This window comes from Lacerta agilis, chromosome 7 (assembly GCF_009819535.1).
Source record: "Lacerta agilis isolate rLacAgi1 chromosome 7, rLacAgi1.pri, whole genome shotgun sequence".
In the NCBI taxonomy this organism is placed as follows: Eukaryota; Metazoa; Chordata; class Lepidosauria; order Squamata; family Lacertidae; genus Lacerta; species Lacerta agilis.
In genome coordinates, this window is record NC_046318.1 from 55,294,281 (window position 1) to 55,310,937 (window position 16,657).

Sequence of the window (16,657 nt, forward strand, 5' to 3'; positions counted from 1 at the left end):
AAAAGGCTTGTCATAGTAAAAGAAACATAATTATTTCCTAATTTGTGTGTTTCAAAACAACTGGGCACTCTTTTGTGTGGACAAGTAAAGTAATTTTGCCCAAGGTTCTTTCAGCTAACTGATATTAGCTAAACATTTGTGATAGGTGTGTATTTCAAAGACAAAAAACAAGGAATATTCCTCAAATTTTATGCCTTCTGAAGAAGAGGACCTTCCAAATTAGCCATTTATACCACAGGAAGTGCACATTTTATGGGGACACGTGTCTGAGAGTGCACGCACGCAACACAAGAATGGGTCTTTTTTACAGTGGCTCCCTATTTGTGGAATGCTGCCCCCAGGGAGGCGTGCCTGGCGCCATCACTAAATATCTTTAGATGCCGGGCAAAAACAGCACAAGGGGCTTTGTCAGTGCTATGCTCAGCAAAGCACCAAGCATAGAGTTTGCAGAGATGTTTTCTGCAGGGATTGACTGTATGATCTGGTTCGCTGTGGGGACCTTTGTGCAGCCAGTCCAGCAGGATTGAATTTGCTGCCCCCATCTGATGGTGGTGAGTTCAGCCCTGCTTTCTGCAGGGAATGGTGGTGCTATCAAGTTCCCCATGGGGAACTCAGTTGTGCAGCCAATGCATGTGCGCATACGCACGCACGCACGCACACCCACACACTCACACCCACCCAGAAGTCCCACAGAGCCTTTGCAAACAAACAGTTCACCAAAGGACTGTGTAGGAAGCTTTTGACTTTAGACATACTGGTTGCAGTGGGTAGGGGGAAGTTGCAGAATTTCACCAGTGCTGCTGATTATTTCCCCAACTAAATATGGTACAAGGCTGCTGATTATTTCCCCCAACTAAATATGCTACAGTAGAGCTTAAATATCAATCCAGTAATGCAAACCTTGTAGTGGAAGGAACACACCCACAGAACCTCATTCCCCATTAGTATTGGATTAATGAACCATGAAATTGAGAACTTCCAACTTGCCATTCATGATGTGTTCTCAGCTGGGGCTACTATAACATTCTACAGCGACTGTAAAATTTGTGTAGCATCCATAAGCACATAAGCATGCTACCAAAGGTGGAACCTCCTGTGAAACCTTCTGCCTTCATTGCAGCATTGTAAATTGCTACAATATTTTACAGTATCCTAAGCCATGGCTTTCTTTTTCTTTCAGCTTCAGAAATGGAGGACCCTATTTGAAGAGGACCCAACCTGACCCAATCTTACTTGTGCTTCTCCCCTAAAGACTCTGGCGTTGCTGCTGCTTCCTTGTCAGGATGGCCGAAAGGGCTCCTCCAGGGATAAACAAAAAATCTTCAAGGTCTACCCAGTCCCTTCCACCAGAACCAGTGGAAATAATCCGGAGCAAAGCGTGTTCAAGGAGAGTCAAAATCAACGTAGGGGGGCTCAACCATGAAGTTCTATGGAGGACTTTAGATAGACTTCCACGAACACGCTTAGGGAAGCTTAGAGACTGCAACACAAATGAATGCTTACTAGAAGTATGTGATGACTATAATCTCAGTGAGAATGAATATTTCTTTGATAGACACCCGGGTGCTTTCACCTCCATTTTGAATTTCTACAGGACGGGGAAGCTACACATGATGGAGGAAATGTGTGCCCTCTCTTTTGGCCAAGAGCTAGACTACTGGGGGATTGATGAGATATACTTAGAATCTTGTTGCCAGGCAAGATACCATCAGAAGAAAGAGCAAATGAATGAAGAGCTAAGGAGAGAGGCAGAGACACTGAGAGAAAGAGAAGGGGAAGAGTTTGACAATGCCTGCTGCCCAGAGAAAAGGAAAAAACTATGGGACTTGCTGGAGAAACCTAACTCATCAGTTGCTGCAAAGGTAGGATAATGGATGGTGGTTAAAGAGTCACCAAAAATGTTTAGAATATTTGCTTGTGTTACATGTTATGTCTTGATAACATTCACAGAAATATTTATGGTAACAATTTTAGGTGAGTTTTTTTTTTTTAAAAAAATAGAAACCCTACAGCCTAATATAGGCTTAGCTTGTGAGTTTTCCTGTTTTTTCATCTGTGGGAGAAATCCAAAGGACTGTGTGGTGAGTCCCATGTGCTCTGGTGTACTTTTGAGACTCTCTGTTCCAACTGATTTTCTCCATAATTTATGCCAGGCTACCTCAGGAAGTTTCCTTCCATGCAGAGTAAGCAATTGTGATCTATTAAAGAAATTAGGGTTATCTTGCCCTGTATGGGTCTATGGGGAACTGGATCCTGGTAGTATTCATTGGTCAAACTAATGCTCAGTGCCTAGGAATGCTTTTGGTGTGTGTGTGTGTCTTTTAGAAATACTGCAATCTTATGCACACTTACCTGGGAGTAAATCCCACTGAACATAGTAGGGCTTACTTCCACATAAATGTGCATAAGTTTGCTTTGTTCTTTCTCATTTTTTTATTGGGTGCTGGGTGGAATGTAGGGTGCAGTTTATATAATTATGCATCACCAAGCTATTTCTGAGAAATTAACAGAACAATCCTGTAGATGCCTATGCAGAAGTAAGTTCTATTGATGTCTGTGGGGCTTACTCCCGAATAAGTAGGTATAGGATTGCAGACTAATTGGCAATGTGCCATTGAAGAAATGGCAATTTTTGAAAATGAAGACTAACCATTTATTGTCAGAATATAACTTTTGATTCCCACTACTCTTGACTATACATTCCATAGAAGAATTGGGAATTTCTTTCTTTCTTTTTGGTATTTGTCTCTCAGCTGCTAAGTTTGTCTCAGCTGCTAATTTTAAAATTTCATATGCCTACGCATGAACTAGCACCTATTTCCACCTAGGCTGCTTTGGGAATGTCTTCTGCCAAACTGGCTTTAGTTTGTGGGTGCACTGTTATATAATCTATGTGTGAAAGACATAAATATATTATGGTTGATTTGTGTGTGGAAGTAAACAAAAACTGGATATTTTCATTATATGCGGAAGGTTTGAACATTAAATCTTGGGTGTGTGAATCAATACTCTTTTTTTGCTTTTTCTGTAGCATTTGGGGAGGAGGGCTCACATATCTCCTCCATTATATGAGATGCATGAGTTCCAGATGTGGAGAAACCCCCATACAATGCATGATGGGGAAAATGCAGAAGGCTCAATTTTGGCTGTTTTGGGGAAACTGAATAAACAAAACAAAGGCCCACAAGTTACTTTCTTTGCCCATTCCCCACCCCACCCCTCAGCAAGGCTTGAATCCTGACACATTTTGAGTGTAAGGATGGTGGACAATTTTTCACACTGTCTCCCATGATTGCCAAAAATCCCAGGAAAGCAAGGGCAATGGTGGAAATTAGCAACAACTGCCTGTCCCACCTCACTCCTCCCAGCAGGAACTTCCACTGGATCAAATGCCCTTTGATGAACAGAAGGGTAACTCGGGATCCAAGCCAATTCCTGAATCCACTCAAAGATTATTCATGTATTTGATGAAATTTTACCACAAAAAATGTTAGGGAATATGCCTAACAAAAGCTGCACAGTGCTGAAATTGCCATATATTCTGATAGCAGCTCAAAATACTAAACTAGACCTGCAGGCTTTAATGGAGTCGCCCTGCACTATATGAGTTCAGGCTTTTGTGTTTCTCTCAAATGGATAATCCGCCGTTCTGGCCCAAAAATATTTTCAAATCCTATTTCATGACTTAATTTAATTTATACATACGTAAGAAAGCACTCCTCACATTAGAATATATTGTGGCTCTTCTTTAAAGCTCTTTAAAGCTCACATTCTGCCCCTCTGGTTCAGTAGTACAGTATCTCCATGCATCTGATTCTTAGTCTATTATCTGGAAGCAACAGGTGCCTGAGTTGTTTTTGTAGTGCGTGATCTGCCTGTGTTTGCTCTGTCTGTTCAAACAGAATTGCAACTGCCGCCTGCGCTGAGGCAGAATCCCAGCAGCAGTGTGTCACTAACTAGCTGTGTGTTCAAGATCCCAGAGACCCGTCTGGAGGAGATGGGGCATGTCATTGAGCTGCCACATTGCATCCTTAGAGAGCATGGGATAGATCAGAAGCTTTCTGTGGCTCACTGATCCTCAACCTACTGGTGTCAGGTTTGCAGAATACAGCTGGCCTGCCTTCTGTCTCAGGAATTACTTTGGATTAAATAATCATTGTACGGAAAAGTACATGCTTTTATTTTTATACAACTTCATTGATGAAATCTAGTAGTGTCCATCTGCCAGTGGAATGGACCCTGTTGGTGGAATAGATTGTCTCTTCCCTTGGAGGACCTTATGGAGCAAATTTGCTGGATTCAGGGAGGTGGAAGGGGGAGAAAAGGAGAAGTCCCATTCTACTCATGTGTCATTGGACATCACCCAATATCACCATCCTTACTCTCATTTTGGGAAATTGTATGCAACAAAATTTTACTCAGAGTAAACCCATTGGAATTAATTGACCTGGGTTATTTCATTAACTTCAATAGGTCTCCACTGAGTAGGACTAGTGTTGGGTTCAATCCATGAACTACAATCTACGGAGCAAAGTGGTTTTGACATTTGCAATATGTATGCACCACAAACCATACAATTGTAGAATTGACAGGGGCCCCATGCTCATGTAGTGTAGCCCCCTGCTATGTACGAATCATAGCTAAAGAATTCCTGACAGATGGCCATCCAACCTTTGTTTACAAATCTGTGATGAAGGAGAGTCCACCACCTTCTGAGGGAGTCCGTTCCATTGTCATAACAGCTCTTAAAGTAAAGAACCCTAGGAATTGTAGTGAAGGATGCTAAGAGCATGCTGTTGAAATTTGATCCATCCACACAGAACCACAGTTCTCAGGATTTCCTGTGAAGATGGAATGTCACTAAAATGTAAACGCAATCTTACAACTGTTTGAAGAAAGTAGAAAGATGTTGACTAGGAAGGTGTATTGGACTCCTCCTTACTGTCTAACTGGCTTACAGTGAGGGGAAACTGCACTGTGTTGTGCATACAATTTATGAGAGCTTGCACATATTCCCACACATGCTGCTCAGTGTACTCTCAAAAGAGATATTAGGACTGATCTCAGGGACGTCACCAAATTTTTTGATCTGCTCCAATAATTCACCACTAGAAGAGATGGAGAAGTAGTGTGGTGGCTTGCACATCTAAAACAAACCTTTGCTACTGGAATGTTTATCTGATATTTATACACAAATTTATAAATACCCCACTTCAAGCAGCTTACAAAATAAAAATGAACCATAAACATAACAATAATCCATCATTAAAACACAGCTACTAGGCTACAAGCAGCATAAAAGAGCAAGATCACAAACAGCCAACTTGAACACTCAATAAACTAAATGCAACAACAACAACAAATGGAAGCATGTTAAAGATAAATATACTTCAGTAGCAGAGTATTGCCTTTGCTTGCAGAAGGTCTCAGGTTCAGCCTCTGGCATCTCCAGGTAGGGTTTTGAGAGAGTTCTGGAAAACTGCTGTCAGACTGTGTACACAATACTAAGTAAGATGGACCAATAGTTTGATGCAGTATAAAGCAGTTTCCTGTGCTACTCAATAAAATATAACACCCTCATGGGGTAAAGAGTTCCACATATGGGGTTGGCACCTGCACAGAGAAGGTCCTCTTGTATGTTGCCACCAACCATGCCTCAGAAGCAGGGCCGGCGCGTCCATTTAGGCGAACTAGGCAATTGCCTAGGGCACCAAAATGGAGGGGGTGCTGGCCAGCCTGCCCCCCGCCACCGCCCGGTGCCGCTCCGCCAGCGGCAGAGCGCCGCGGGAGGGGGGAGCAGCCCGAAATTGGGCTTCTCCGCCCCCTCAGGCAGCGGCAGAGCGCCGCGGGAGGGGGGAGCAGCCCGAAATTGGGCTTCTCCGCCCCCTCAGGCAGCGGCAGAGCGCCGCGGGAGGGGGGAGCAGCCCGAAATTGGGCTTCTCCGCCCCCTCAGGCAGCGGCAGAGCGCCGCGGGAGGGGGGAGCAGCCCGAAATCGGGCTTCTCTGCCCCCTCTGGAGGCAGCAGAGCGGCAGGAGGGGGGAGCAGCCTGAAATCGGGCTTCTCCGCCCCCTCCGGAGGCGGCAGAGTGGCGGGGAGGGGGAGCAGCCCGAAATCGGTCTAAGACAGCTGTGTTTCAGTTCACATATTGTTTCAGACACTGTGAATTTAATAAACCTGACTTTAAATGCAAACTGAATTGAATTTCCCCATCCCTATTTATGGTAGGCATATAGAAACCTGCACCACATTCATTGAAATAGGATCATCTCCCTGGCAATATATGGTTGACATACAATGGTGCGTGATGCTCTCTGTCTGCTATGGGCCAAAAGGGCAGAAGTGGGGATGCACTGAAGCAAAGCTGCACTCATAATTGAGGTTTTAGGATTGAGTTTTCATTTCACCATGATGGAATGTGATGCCTCTCAGCGGAGGCATGGGGGTCCTTAACACCAGATTCTATAAACTCCTTTTTCAAAGAAAAAAAATGTATTTACAGGATGATTTAGAGATCTGCACATCATAGTACAAATGGCAGCATTTGACTGAATTGAAAATTCTTGACAGTTAGATAGCTTGCAGAATATTTCCCCACAAATGACTCAGTTGCAAGTCCCCGTCCCCACCTCATTGGCCCAGTTAAGTGCATGTATTGTGCTTAAATCAGAGTGAAAAATGGTGTACACCTTTTGGACCTGCATATTTTGAAATTACTGTTAAGTTTCCACCCCTTGATTACAATGCATATGTGTGGATCAATGAGAGTAGCTGTTGATGAGAAATTTAAGTATATACTTTTCCCTTTAAAGTACTTTTATATTGGAAGAGTTTGAAGGTATTGCTTCAATATGTCCTTCTCATTTGGAACATCTGTTTTATAAAACTCCACTTACTGGCTGCAAATTAAGGATTTCTCCCCTGGGAATAGCATCCTAATTTATTAGCTGCTAATCAATTAAAGAAAGTGTAATTACCCTTCACCCTTATTAATACGCAGAAAGACTTCATGGTGTGTGTTGTTCATTCGCATAACCTGCTATTCACTGTATTTTTATAGACATTGGTATGTGTAAAGGTTAAGGCCTCCAGAAGATTTGATTCAAGTCAACAACGAAGCAGTCGGGGCAGATTTAGGGCTGTGCGAGCAGTATGCACACAATGGGCACTGAGCCAAGGGGCACCATCTCAGAGCCCTGTAAAATAGGTGCTGGGCTTTGGGAAGGAGGCATGAGGCTTTGGCAGGGTACTAAAGTCCTCCCTTCTGCTTCCCAAAGCCTAGTTAGTGCTTTCCCAGCTTTGGGAAGGGGATTGGAGGGCTCTAGGACCCTACCAGAGCCCTCGCACCTCCTTTCCAAAGCAGTACACGAGACAGCAGAAGGCCCATAGATCTAAGAATGGGAGCATTGCCACTTGGATGTGCAATATGCAGAGTATGCAAGGAAAGCAGATGCAGCTTATAAGGATTCTCTGTGTGCATGTTCTGCTTCTTCCAGGACAGGGTAGCATTGAATGGTGCCATGCCCAAGGGCCTTCAAAATCCTGGTGCCAGCACAGTAGCATACAGGGCTACCTTGGCAGCTCCCCTGAATTTAAAACCAATTGCTATATTTATCCTTGGTCATTAAAATGTAATAATAAAAGTATCCTTTACTATCAGAAAGCAAAAAATTATGTGAGTTCACTGCTTTGCTCCACTGAAAGTATATTAAGAAATGCAATAGAATGTCAGTTCCTAATTGATTTTGTTTTTAAAAGCTTGTGCATGTGGACGAGTGAGTCAATTATTAAAATATTATTTACCTTCAGTGCTTTCTGAGGAAGGTATCGAGTAACTAATGATTCAGCATTATATTTAGCTGGCACAATTATAGCTACAAAGAAGAAGAAGAAGAGAGAAACCCAGTATTTGGCCTATCCTACCTCAGTGGCATTTCAGTGCCTTGGTGAATTATACATAAGGCTTCTTTCTGGCTCACATCTAGAATGATAGGCTACCTCCTTTACAACAGTATTGCTGAATATTCTGGAGACTGAATAAAACAAGGAAAGGACCCACTGAAAAGAACCTGTTAGTTGTTGACAGTTTTTCATAACTCAGCTACTTTGTGAAGGTAACACCAGGGACAGGGAGCCAAACTCAGACAATCTATCAATGGTTTCTAACAGCTGTAGAAGTGAGGATCGCCAGTCATAAAAAAAAAAACAGAGGAAAGGGATATTTCCTGTCATGCACCAGGAAGAGAGGATTGTTGGTTTGATCATATTTTATGAATAGAGCTACAGAGAAGCTGTATTTTTGCTACACTGGAAGATATGGGCATGATTGTACATACTCCTAGGACAGGCCTGAACAGCCTGGATTGCTGTCTAAAACACAGCTGACCAGCCATGTCTTCTGTGGTCTGCCAAGTGCTTGTCAGTCCAGCTCTTTCCCCTGTTTTTGCTAACCCAGCCCTGCAGTGGAAACTCAATGTCTATTAAGCTCCTGAATAATATTATATGTGGCTGTTGCAACAAGATGCTGCCACAATCTATTATCTTAAAAGGAGAATAGACTGATTCATGGGGGATAAGTCTGCCGACGCCAGTCGGTCATGATGGCTCTGTAGAACCTCCATGTTCAGAAGCAGCATGCTCTTGAATACCAGCTGCTGGGGCAACAGAAAGCTATTGCCCTCATATGTTCCCTGGGGCCTTTCCAGAAGCTGAGCACTGTGAGGAAATGTTATGCTAGACGGGCCATTGGTTTGATGCAACAGGGCTCTTCATCCTGACTTCTGTTATCCTTTGGTGGCTTTGGTTGCATGGGTCTCCCATCTTTACAACCAGTTCTTTTCCACCATAAGCCAGGATGGGATCTCAAATTGTGCTTGCAGAAGACTGGCTGATATGGAGTGTCCTCAAAAGAACTTCCTGGACTGCGGCAATTTTTTAAATATATTCAAGCATTCTGGAATATTGCGTGGACATGTAATTTGTATTTTCAAACTGTTAGTTAACTAAACTACCTATGCTTTTCTGTGCATTGCTGCAGTTAGATTATTTTATCCTCTTAGCTCAAATGAGCTAACCAGGAAGACCTTATTGAGATAGTAATGTGTACGACTCCATTTACTTCAAAATGAGGAAAGCACTGTTTGGGGGTCCTTCTACTCATTTTACTGACTGGGATCACTAATTTCCTGCCCCAAAGTCCTGCCCTCATAGCACTACTTTTGCCAGAGTGTAAGAGACTGAAATGGGAGGTGACCTAGGAAGATCACTGTGTACACCATGAATGTGCTTTTCATTTCCAATATGTTGCCTAAATAAATAAGCATGCCTTTTTCTTCTGCCTTTTATGGAGCAAGTTGTAATATGTCATTGCACATCATTCCAAGCAGCTAGTTATTCTCATGAGATTATTGTGAAACAGCTAAGAAATAAGATGCTCAAGGTGCTGAATAGAAATGAAGGTGGCATATATATTGACCATGCTGCATTGTCACAAACATAGATCTAGACATTCTCCCTATGATTGTAATCTACTTCCTAGGAACACAGTAAATCCATATGATGTCCCTGTGTGCTGGGTTTGGCATGCTGATCTCTGGCTTATCTGCATGATGATGTAATAGCACACTTAGGCAGACAAATCCCTAAAGGCTATGTGGCTGGATAGGTTTCTGTCTCTCTCTTTGTGTGTTGTTTATACCAGTTAGTGCGTGACATTTATGAAATGAAGCTCCTATTCCATATCAGTATTTTGTTAGGCAAACCATACTATTCCACATACCTCACCACTGTGGTATATTAAAGCCTGGGCATGTGAGACTTGCACAGCTGTGGGAGGAAACAGCATCTTATCAGAAAGATCTGTTTGATTGGATAATGCCATCTGTTCTTAGGCAGAGTGCTGCTCTCACGCAAGCCCAATTGAAGTGAATGGAGGTTGTGCAGGGCCAATGCTTTAGTGAACCACATCCAAAAAGATGATAATTATGTCACTGTGGGCTGCACATTATTTATTTTTAAAGGCCAAATAACACCTTCTAGAATCTAAAAGAGCTTATTTAGTTTATTTTAGCTAGGAATCTGGCCATTGATTTATAAATGGTCCCCTTAACTGAAAATATTTGGTTGGAGAATAATCTGCATTCCCTATTGGATGTGATGTATGCATGCGTCCATTTTGCCTGTAATAGAAAATTTTTGCTTAAGGCATGAGGTTAGCTGTTAAGAATTGGCCTTAAAAATAGATAATGGTACCAGTATGAAATATATATAGTGAAGAAAAGGTTGTTTTGATCTGTTTGTTTCATTAGGCCAAGGATGGCCAACCTGTTCTGTGTAGAGACTGAACCCTTCCCATCCTAGAAAGTCAGGGGACAGAACCCACCACAATGACCTATCACAACCCTCACATTCTCTACCACCACCAGTAGCAGCTGGGTGATAAAACAGGCATGTGGCTATAGAGTGAGTTCTAGTTGTTTCCTGAAAGTTGGTCAGTTTCAACCAGGGTGCCAACTTGAATAAAATACTGGGTGGGAGCAGGTAAGCCCCACCCCACATAATCAGTCACATGATGCAGTGCATGCACACGATTTTAATGGCAATGACCATCAACTTTTTTGGGCTGGGCTGGGCCCCTCAAACATTTTATGGTTCCTATGAGTTGGCTCCTATGGTTTTGACTATCTGGGATATAATGCCTGATCTAAGGCAGTATCTCAGACAGGAATATCTTCAAAAATGGAAAAAGTTTGCCTAATCTGAGCTTGAATTGAAATGTTCTGGTTCTAACAAATCTCCAATGACTGTCAAGAGTGAAATGCTGATTCCATGGAAGTTAATAAAAATTGTGTTGCTGACCCTGTTCAAACAAGGAATTGTATGCAGTTTGTGTTTACTCAGTAGTGTTTGACAAAAATGGCATTGCCTTCACTAAGATAATACCTAAACTCTTTGACGCCACTAGCCTAAAACCTGTGTGGATTATCTAAGCTTTTCTGTTCTTTCCTGTGTGAAGAAAACTAAAGAACAGTCTAAGCATAGCAAAATTCTGCAGAAAATGTTTCTTAGAAGAAATTTTCCCTCCATCCTGAGTTGTATTGAATTTCACTGCAAGGCACTGGGGAGGACACTGCCACTCAGAATTCCATGTTTTAGTTTCTTTCATTGCAACCCAATTGATGCAACCACAAAGGTTTGATGATGCTTAAAATAGCAGAAGTAAAGGACACACCAGACCCAGCCCAAGGTCAGCCGAGTAACAATAACACAGTTCCGGATGTCAACAATCAAATCCTGGATGCTCTTTTGGTAGAGAGCTGACAATCCTTGCATTATTACCATGCTCACTTTAACTCATCACTGGTTCATGTAATATTATGCAAGGCAGTATTTTCAGTGAACTGAAATGACAAATGTAAGATTATGGGTAGAAATGGTGAGGGGGGCGGTCTGCTCTGACCCTTTCCTATTAATAATTTTGGACTTTAAAGTCAAGCAAAGAAGCCTGGGCTTGCACCATTACAAATAAAGTTCATCTATAGGAACAGGCTCTTTGAGATGGAATTCTAGACAGATTTGTTGCACAGCATTATAATCTCATCATTAAGTTTGCTTAATTAAATTTATTAGGTTGATCAATCAGCCTTGCTGTAGTGACATGTCTGGTTCTCCTGGAGAAAATGATTCTAACTCACTTAAAATGATGGCTCAATGTTACAATGAAAAAGTCGATAATCTACAAACAATGACTGCACACAGAAGACATCTGTATTATATTAGAACATAGCCCCTGACCTTCTCCTAAAATCGAGTTAGCCATTTCAGTGTCTCCGATCTAGAGAACTGGCTCAATGGGACTTGGGACTGCATTTTCTAAATTGCATATGGTAGACACACATGCAGACAGCAAATTGCTTCAAGATAAAGCGGTTTATGACACAAAATAGGTACTTGCTGTGCCAAAGGGGGAAAGTCTAAAGTTCTACTGGGCATGCATAAGTCTTCAGGCATTTCTAAAGTAATTATCTAAATCTGTCAACTTTGTTCTTGTTGCTCTTGTTGTTATTTTAGTAGAATTGTTATTTGCTTGTTATTTGAAGGTCTCTAGGTGACTTACCCAGGATGCGGGTGGCGCTGTGGTCTAAACCACAGAGCCTAGAGCTTGCCAATCAGAAGGTCGACGATTTGAATCCCTGCAATGGGGTGAGCTCCTGTTGCTTGGTCCTTGCTCCTGCCAACCTAGCAGTTCAAAAGCACGTCAAGTGCAAGTAGATAAATAGGTACCGCTCCGGCGGGAAGGTAAACAGTGTTTCTGTGCGCTGCTCTGGTTCGCTAGAAGTGGCTTAGTCATGCTGGCCACATGACCCGGAAGCTGTCTGCGGACAAACGCCAGCTCCCTCAGCCAGTAAAGCGAGATGAGCGCCGCAACCCCAGAGTCATTCGCGACTGGACCTAACGGTCAGGGGTCCCTTTACCCCTTTACCCTTAGGTGACTTACCACACAGTTAAAAACACAAAGAACTATATTATAAATGTACAGCTCGTTCCCTGAGTTGGTGAGGCTCATTTGACAACAAGAATACACCAAGCCTTTAGGGTCATCGGCCCTGTCCTGTGGAATACTCTGCAAATAGAGATTCAGCAGGTGCCTTCTGGGCCAACTTTTATGTCTGCTGAAAACATTTCTATTCTGCCAGGCCTATGTAAGGCAATTAAGAGTACATCTCCCACCATGGTCTATTCATGTTTGTTTTTAATTTCTTTTTCCTTTTAACTTGTTATGATTTTATTGTTTGGTTTTAGGTTTTGGTTTTGTTGTAAACCACTGTGATATATCTTTATGATGCAGTGGTATATAAATATTTGTGTGTGTGTGTGTGTGTATATATATATATATATATATATATATAGAAAATAATAAATATTTATAATAAATAGGTCAGCTTGGACAGCCTGCTTAACTAACCAAATTCAAAATAGTAGTACCTTGCCACCAACCCTGATAGCGTTCTTGATAAATCAACCAGTTTGATTGAATTATTAATCAAAATTTTAATTTTACTCAAAACCCAAAGCAAGTTATGGTTTGTGCTGGTGTCACCAAGGACTATGCATCTGCGCATAAGAGCTTTTTACACAAGGGAACAAAGCATTCATCATTCAGAGAATAAAACAAATTTGTATTATCAACTCTAACATCCTGTGAAATGCCTTTTGAATTTGCAGACAGAGAGAAAGAATAATTAGGCAATGGGTTTGGTAAATGCTGACATGAACCAGAATTTATGAATTTGCTTTGCAAAAGACTTCAGACTTTGGAACTAGTACTGGAAGCTGCTGGTAGATCCCTGTTATTTATAGCACGCCTTTTCAAAGGACTTAGCAGAGACATATGAAGCAGAGATTTTGCTAGTCATGTTTTGTTTACTAAACCTGCTAGATGCCCAGTAGCAAATGTAGCTACCAAGATGTAGCAGAAAATTGGTTCCATTTGCATTTTAATGTGAAACTCTCTAATTCACATTTCCCGGAATGAATGCACAAACTGAAACACACCTATCCTATGAAATTCACACATCTCCAAATTTTGTGATCCAGTTCTCCAACCAAAACATGTGTACAAAAATGTGTTTATTAGGAAGAATTATGATTTAAGATGCATGTATTATTGAAATGGGACGCGGATGGTGCTGTGGGTTAAACCACAGAGCCTAGGGCTTGCTGATCAGAAGGTCAGCGGTTCGAATCCCTGTGATGGGGTGAGCTCCCGTTGCTCAGTCCCAGCTCCTGCCCACCTAGCAGTTCGAAAGCAAGTCAAAAGTGCAAGTAGATAAATAGGTACTGCTCCGTAAACGGCATTTCTGTGCACTGCTCTGGTTGACCAGAAGCGGCTTAGTCATGCTGCCCACATGACCCGGAAGCTGTACACCGGCTCCCTCAGCCAGTAACACAAGATGAGTGCCGCAACCCCAGAGTTGGACATAACTGGACCTAATGGTCAGGGGTCCCTTTACCTTTACCTATTATTGAAAGTAGCATACACAAATGCATTACAGTAAGGACAATGTCTTGCAAAAATGTGTATATTGGGTGAACCTGCCTAGGGAAACATGTATATTAGAAGATTTGTGCACTAAAATGTGTGGGCATTTGTGAGGACTTGTTTTGGGTTTTTTTTTAAAGATAAACTGATGTGAGTTGAAAAATGAGAAACCAACAATTACAGATTCATCAATCTCTGTTGTTGTTCAGTCATTCAGTCGTGTCCGACTCTTCGTGACCCCATGGACCAGAGCACGCCAGGCACCCCTATCCTCCACTGCCTCCCACAGTTTGGCCAAACTCATGCTAGTCGCTTCAAGAACACTGTCCAAAAATCTCATCCTCTGTCATCCCCTTCTCCTTGTGCCCTCCATCTTTCCCAACATCAGGGTTTTTTCTAGGGAGTCTTCTCTTCTCATGAGGTGGCCAAAGTACTGGAGCCTCAACTTCAGGATCTGTCCTGTCAATCTCTAGTTGTAAAGAAAAGGACACACGTATCAAAACAAGAGGAAAACTAAAAATAATAATAATCCAACAATTACAATATAAAAGCAGCAATCAAATTTTTTAAAATGTTTACTAGCAACACCAATGGCACAAAGTATATTTGTGACCACATTAGTGCATGTAGAAAACAGGCACACTTTATTTCAAGTGAGGAAAATGTCATTACCCCAGACATTCAAAATAATTGTTATATTATGATGGCTTGTATGTGTGTGTTCTTGTGTGCTTAATACATGGGTTTCGAAAATAGGTGATGGGGAATTTTCTCATTGTGCCTCACCTGAGCCAGGCTCTGCCTGTCCTTTTGTTTCTTGCAAGCAACATTCTTTATCAGGGAATTTGCTTTCCCCCCATCACTATGGAATTCTGAGTTGTCCTTAGAATTTCCATAAGTATTCCAAAATCTCTTCTGGGGAAGGGTCACAGCTAATGCCATCCTCATCAGCTTTGGCACCATCACCCAAAGAGCAGCACTTTTCACCTTCTTCTTGACACTTTTTTTTTGCCCGCTCTCCCGTTTTCTGTCCATTCCTTGAGTTCTTCATAGTATGCTTCTACTATCACTAACACATATAATTCCCACCTAACATGGGTGCTTTCTGTGCTGGTGTCCCCGTCTCCCCCACCCCACCAGCTGTTCCTGATTCTAGCATGGAAAAACTCCACATCATATTTGAACACAGGCCTACTGAGTGATATGCTGGCTAAGTACATCCACTGCTGCAGTAATGGCATGGCAGACCAGTGTTTCATTAAGTTAAAAAAACTTGCAGGCTTTAGATTAGAGGTAAGATCTTTGCTGAGTTCTGTGTGGGCTCACACATCAGCCTGCTCTGAATGAGCTTCAGAGAGAGGACAGCTGGGGGCTGACTTCCTGCACTTTCTGTTTCCTTACTAGATCCTGAGTCTTTCCACTTAGTCCTATTGATGGTACTCAGAGATCCCTATTCAGCTCTAGCTGAAGAGAACCAAAGCCGAAGTCTTGAAATATTGGGGGGGGGGCAGGCCCATATATGCAAGTCCCACCTTCAAAATCCCAGTGCGTTTTACCTCACCTGCTCAGTCTCTACTCATGTTTCCTTGAAAGACATTGCATACTTGGGGACCGTGTTTAAAAAGGATCCCTAACAGACATTTTTGCTTGTGCTGAAGAGAATGTGAGCACGCCAGGCACCCCTATCCTCCACTGCCTCCCACAGTTTGGCCAAACTCATGCTAGTCGCTTCAAGAACACTGTCCAAAAATCTCATCCTCTGTCATCCCCTTCTCCTTGTGCCCTCCATCTTTCCCAACATCAGGGTTTTTTCTAGGGAGTCTTCTCTTCTCATGAGGTGGCCAAAGTACTGGAGCCTCAACTTCAGGATCTGTCCTGTCAATCTCTAGTTGTAAAGAAAAGGACACACGTATCAAAACAAGAGGAAAACTAAAAATAATAATAATCCAACAATTACAATATAAAAGCAGCAATCAAATTTTTTAAAATGTTTACTAGCAACACCAATGGCACAAAGTATATTTGTGAGTAGAAGCCTGTTGCAGACCTGCCCTGCTCATTGTGGGGAAGGTCGGAGACTGAGCAGGCTGGCCAATATACCTTGGGACATTGGTGGTGGGGTTTGTGTGTGCAACCCAGCAAATACTCCCGGATTTGGCTTCTTGCATTCAGACGAATGCCAGAACATGCCTTCTCTATCAACCACATCTTTCTCTTCTATTGGAATTTCCTTAGGCTCGGCCTACATTCATAGTCCATTAAGTGTGAATGTACTTGGCATAGACCAAGTGGAGGCACTTTGTAGTATTTCACTTATAAATATGCTTCACAGTCAACAGTCTGATGAACACTGCAAACAATTAGTTTTTAACACTGAAATAGCTTTCATCTATCTTAACTGGTATGTAGATATAAGGATAAGAGAAGCATGCTAAAAAAAACCCGTTCACATAATACCAGTGTTTTGCTGCTTAAAAGGAGTACCAGTCGTCCCCATAAATACAGCAATGAGGCCATGACACACTAATTCCTATTATAATATTTGTTGCTGGTATTAATGACAACTGTAGAGAGGATAAGCTTCCTGAATTATCCTTCCCCATTCCCTGGCTGCATAC

General features: G+C 42.3%; 1 protein-coding gene across 3 annotated transcripts in view; it reads left to right on the plus strand.

Annotated features, from left to right (window-relative positions):
- KCNB2 (potassium voltage-gated channel subfamily B member 2) overlaps window positions 1-16,657 on the plus strand; it is a 239,864-nt gene that overhangs the window by 85,737 nt on the left and 137,470 nt on the right. For all 3 annotated transcript variants that reach the window (XM_033155412.1, XM_033155411.1, XM_033155413.1), the window contains exon 2: window positions 1,181-1,862. In XM_033155412.1, the coding sequence (XP_033011303.1) occupies window positions 1,284-1,862 (579 nt within the window). In that variant the 5' untranslated portion in view covers window positions 1,181-1,283. The remainder of the gene's footprint in view (window positions 1-1,180; window positions 1,863-16,657) is intronic.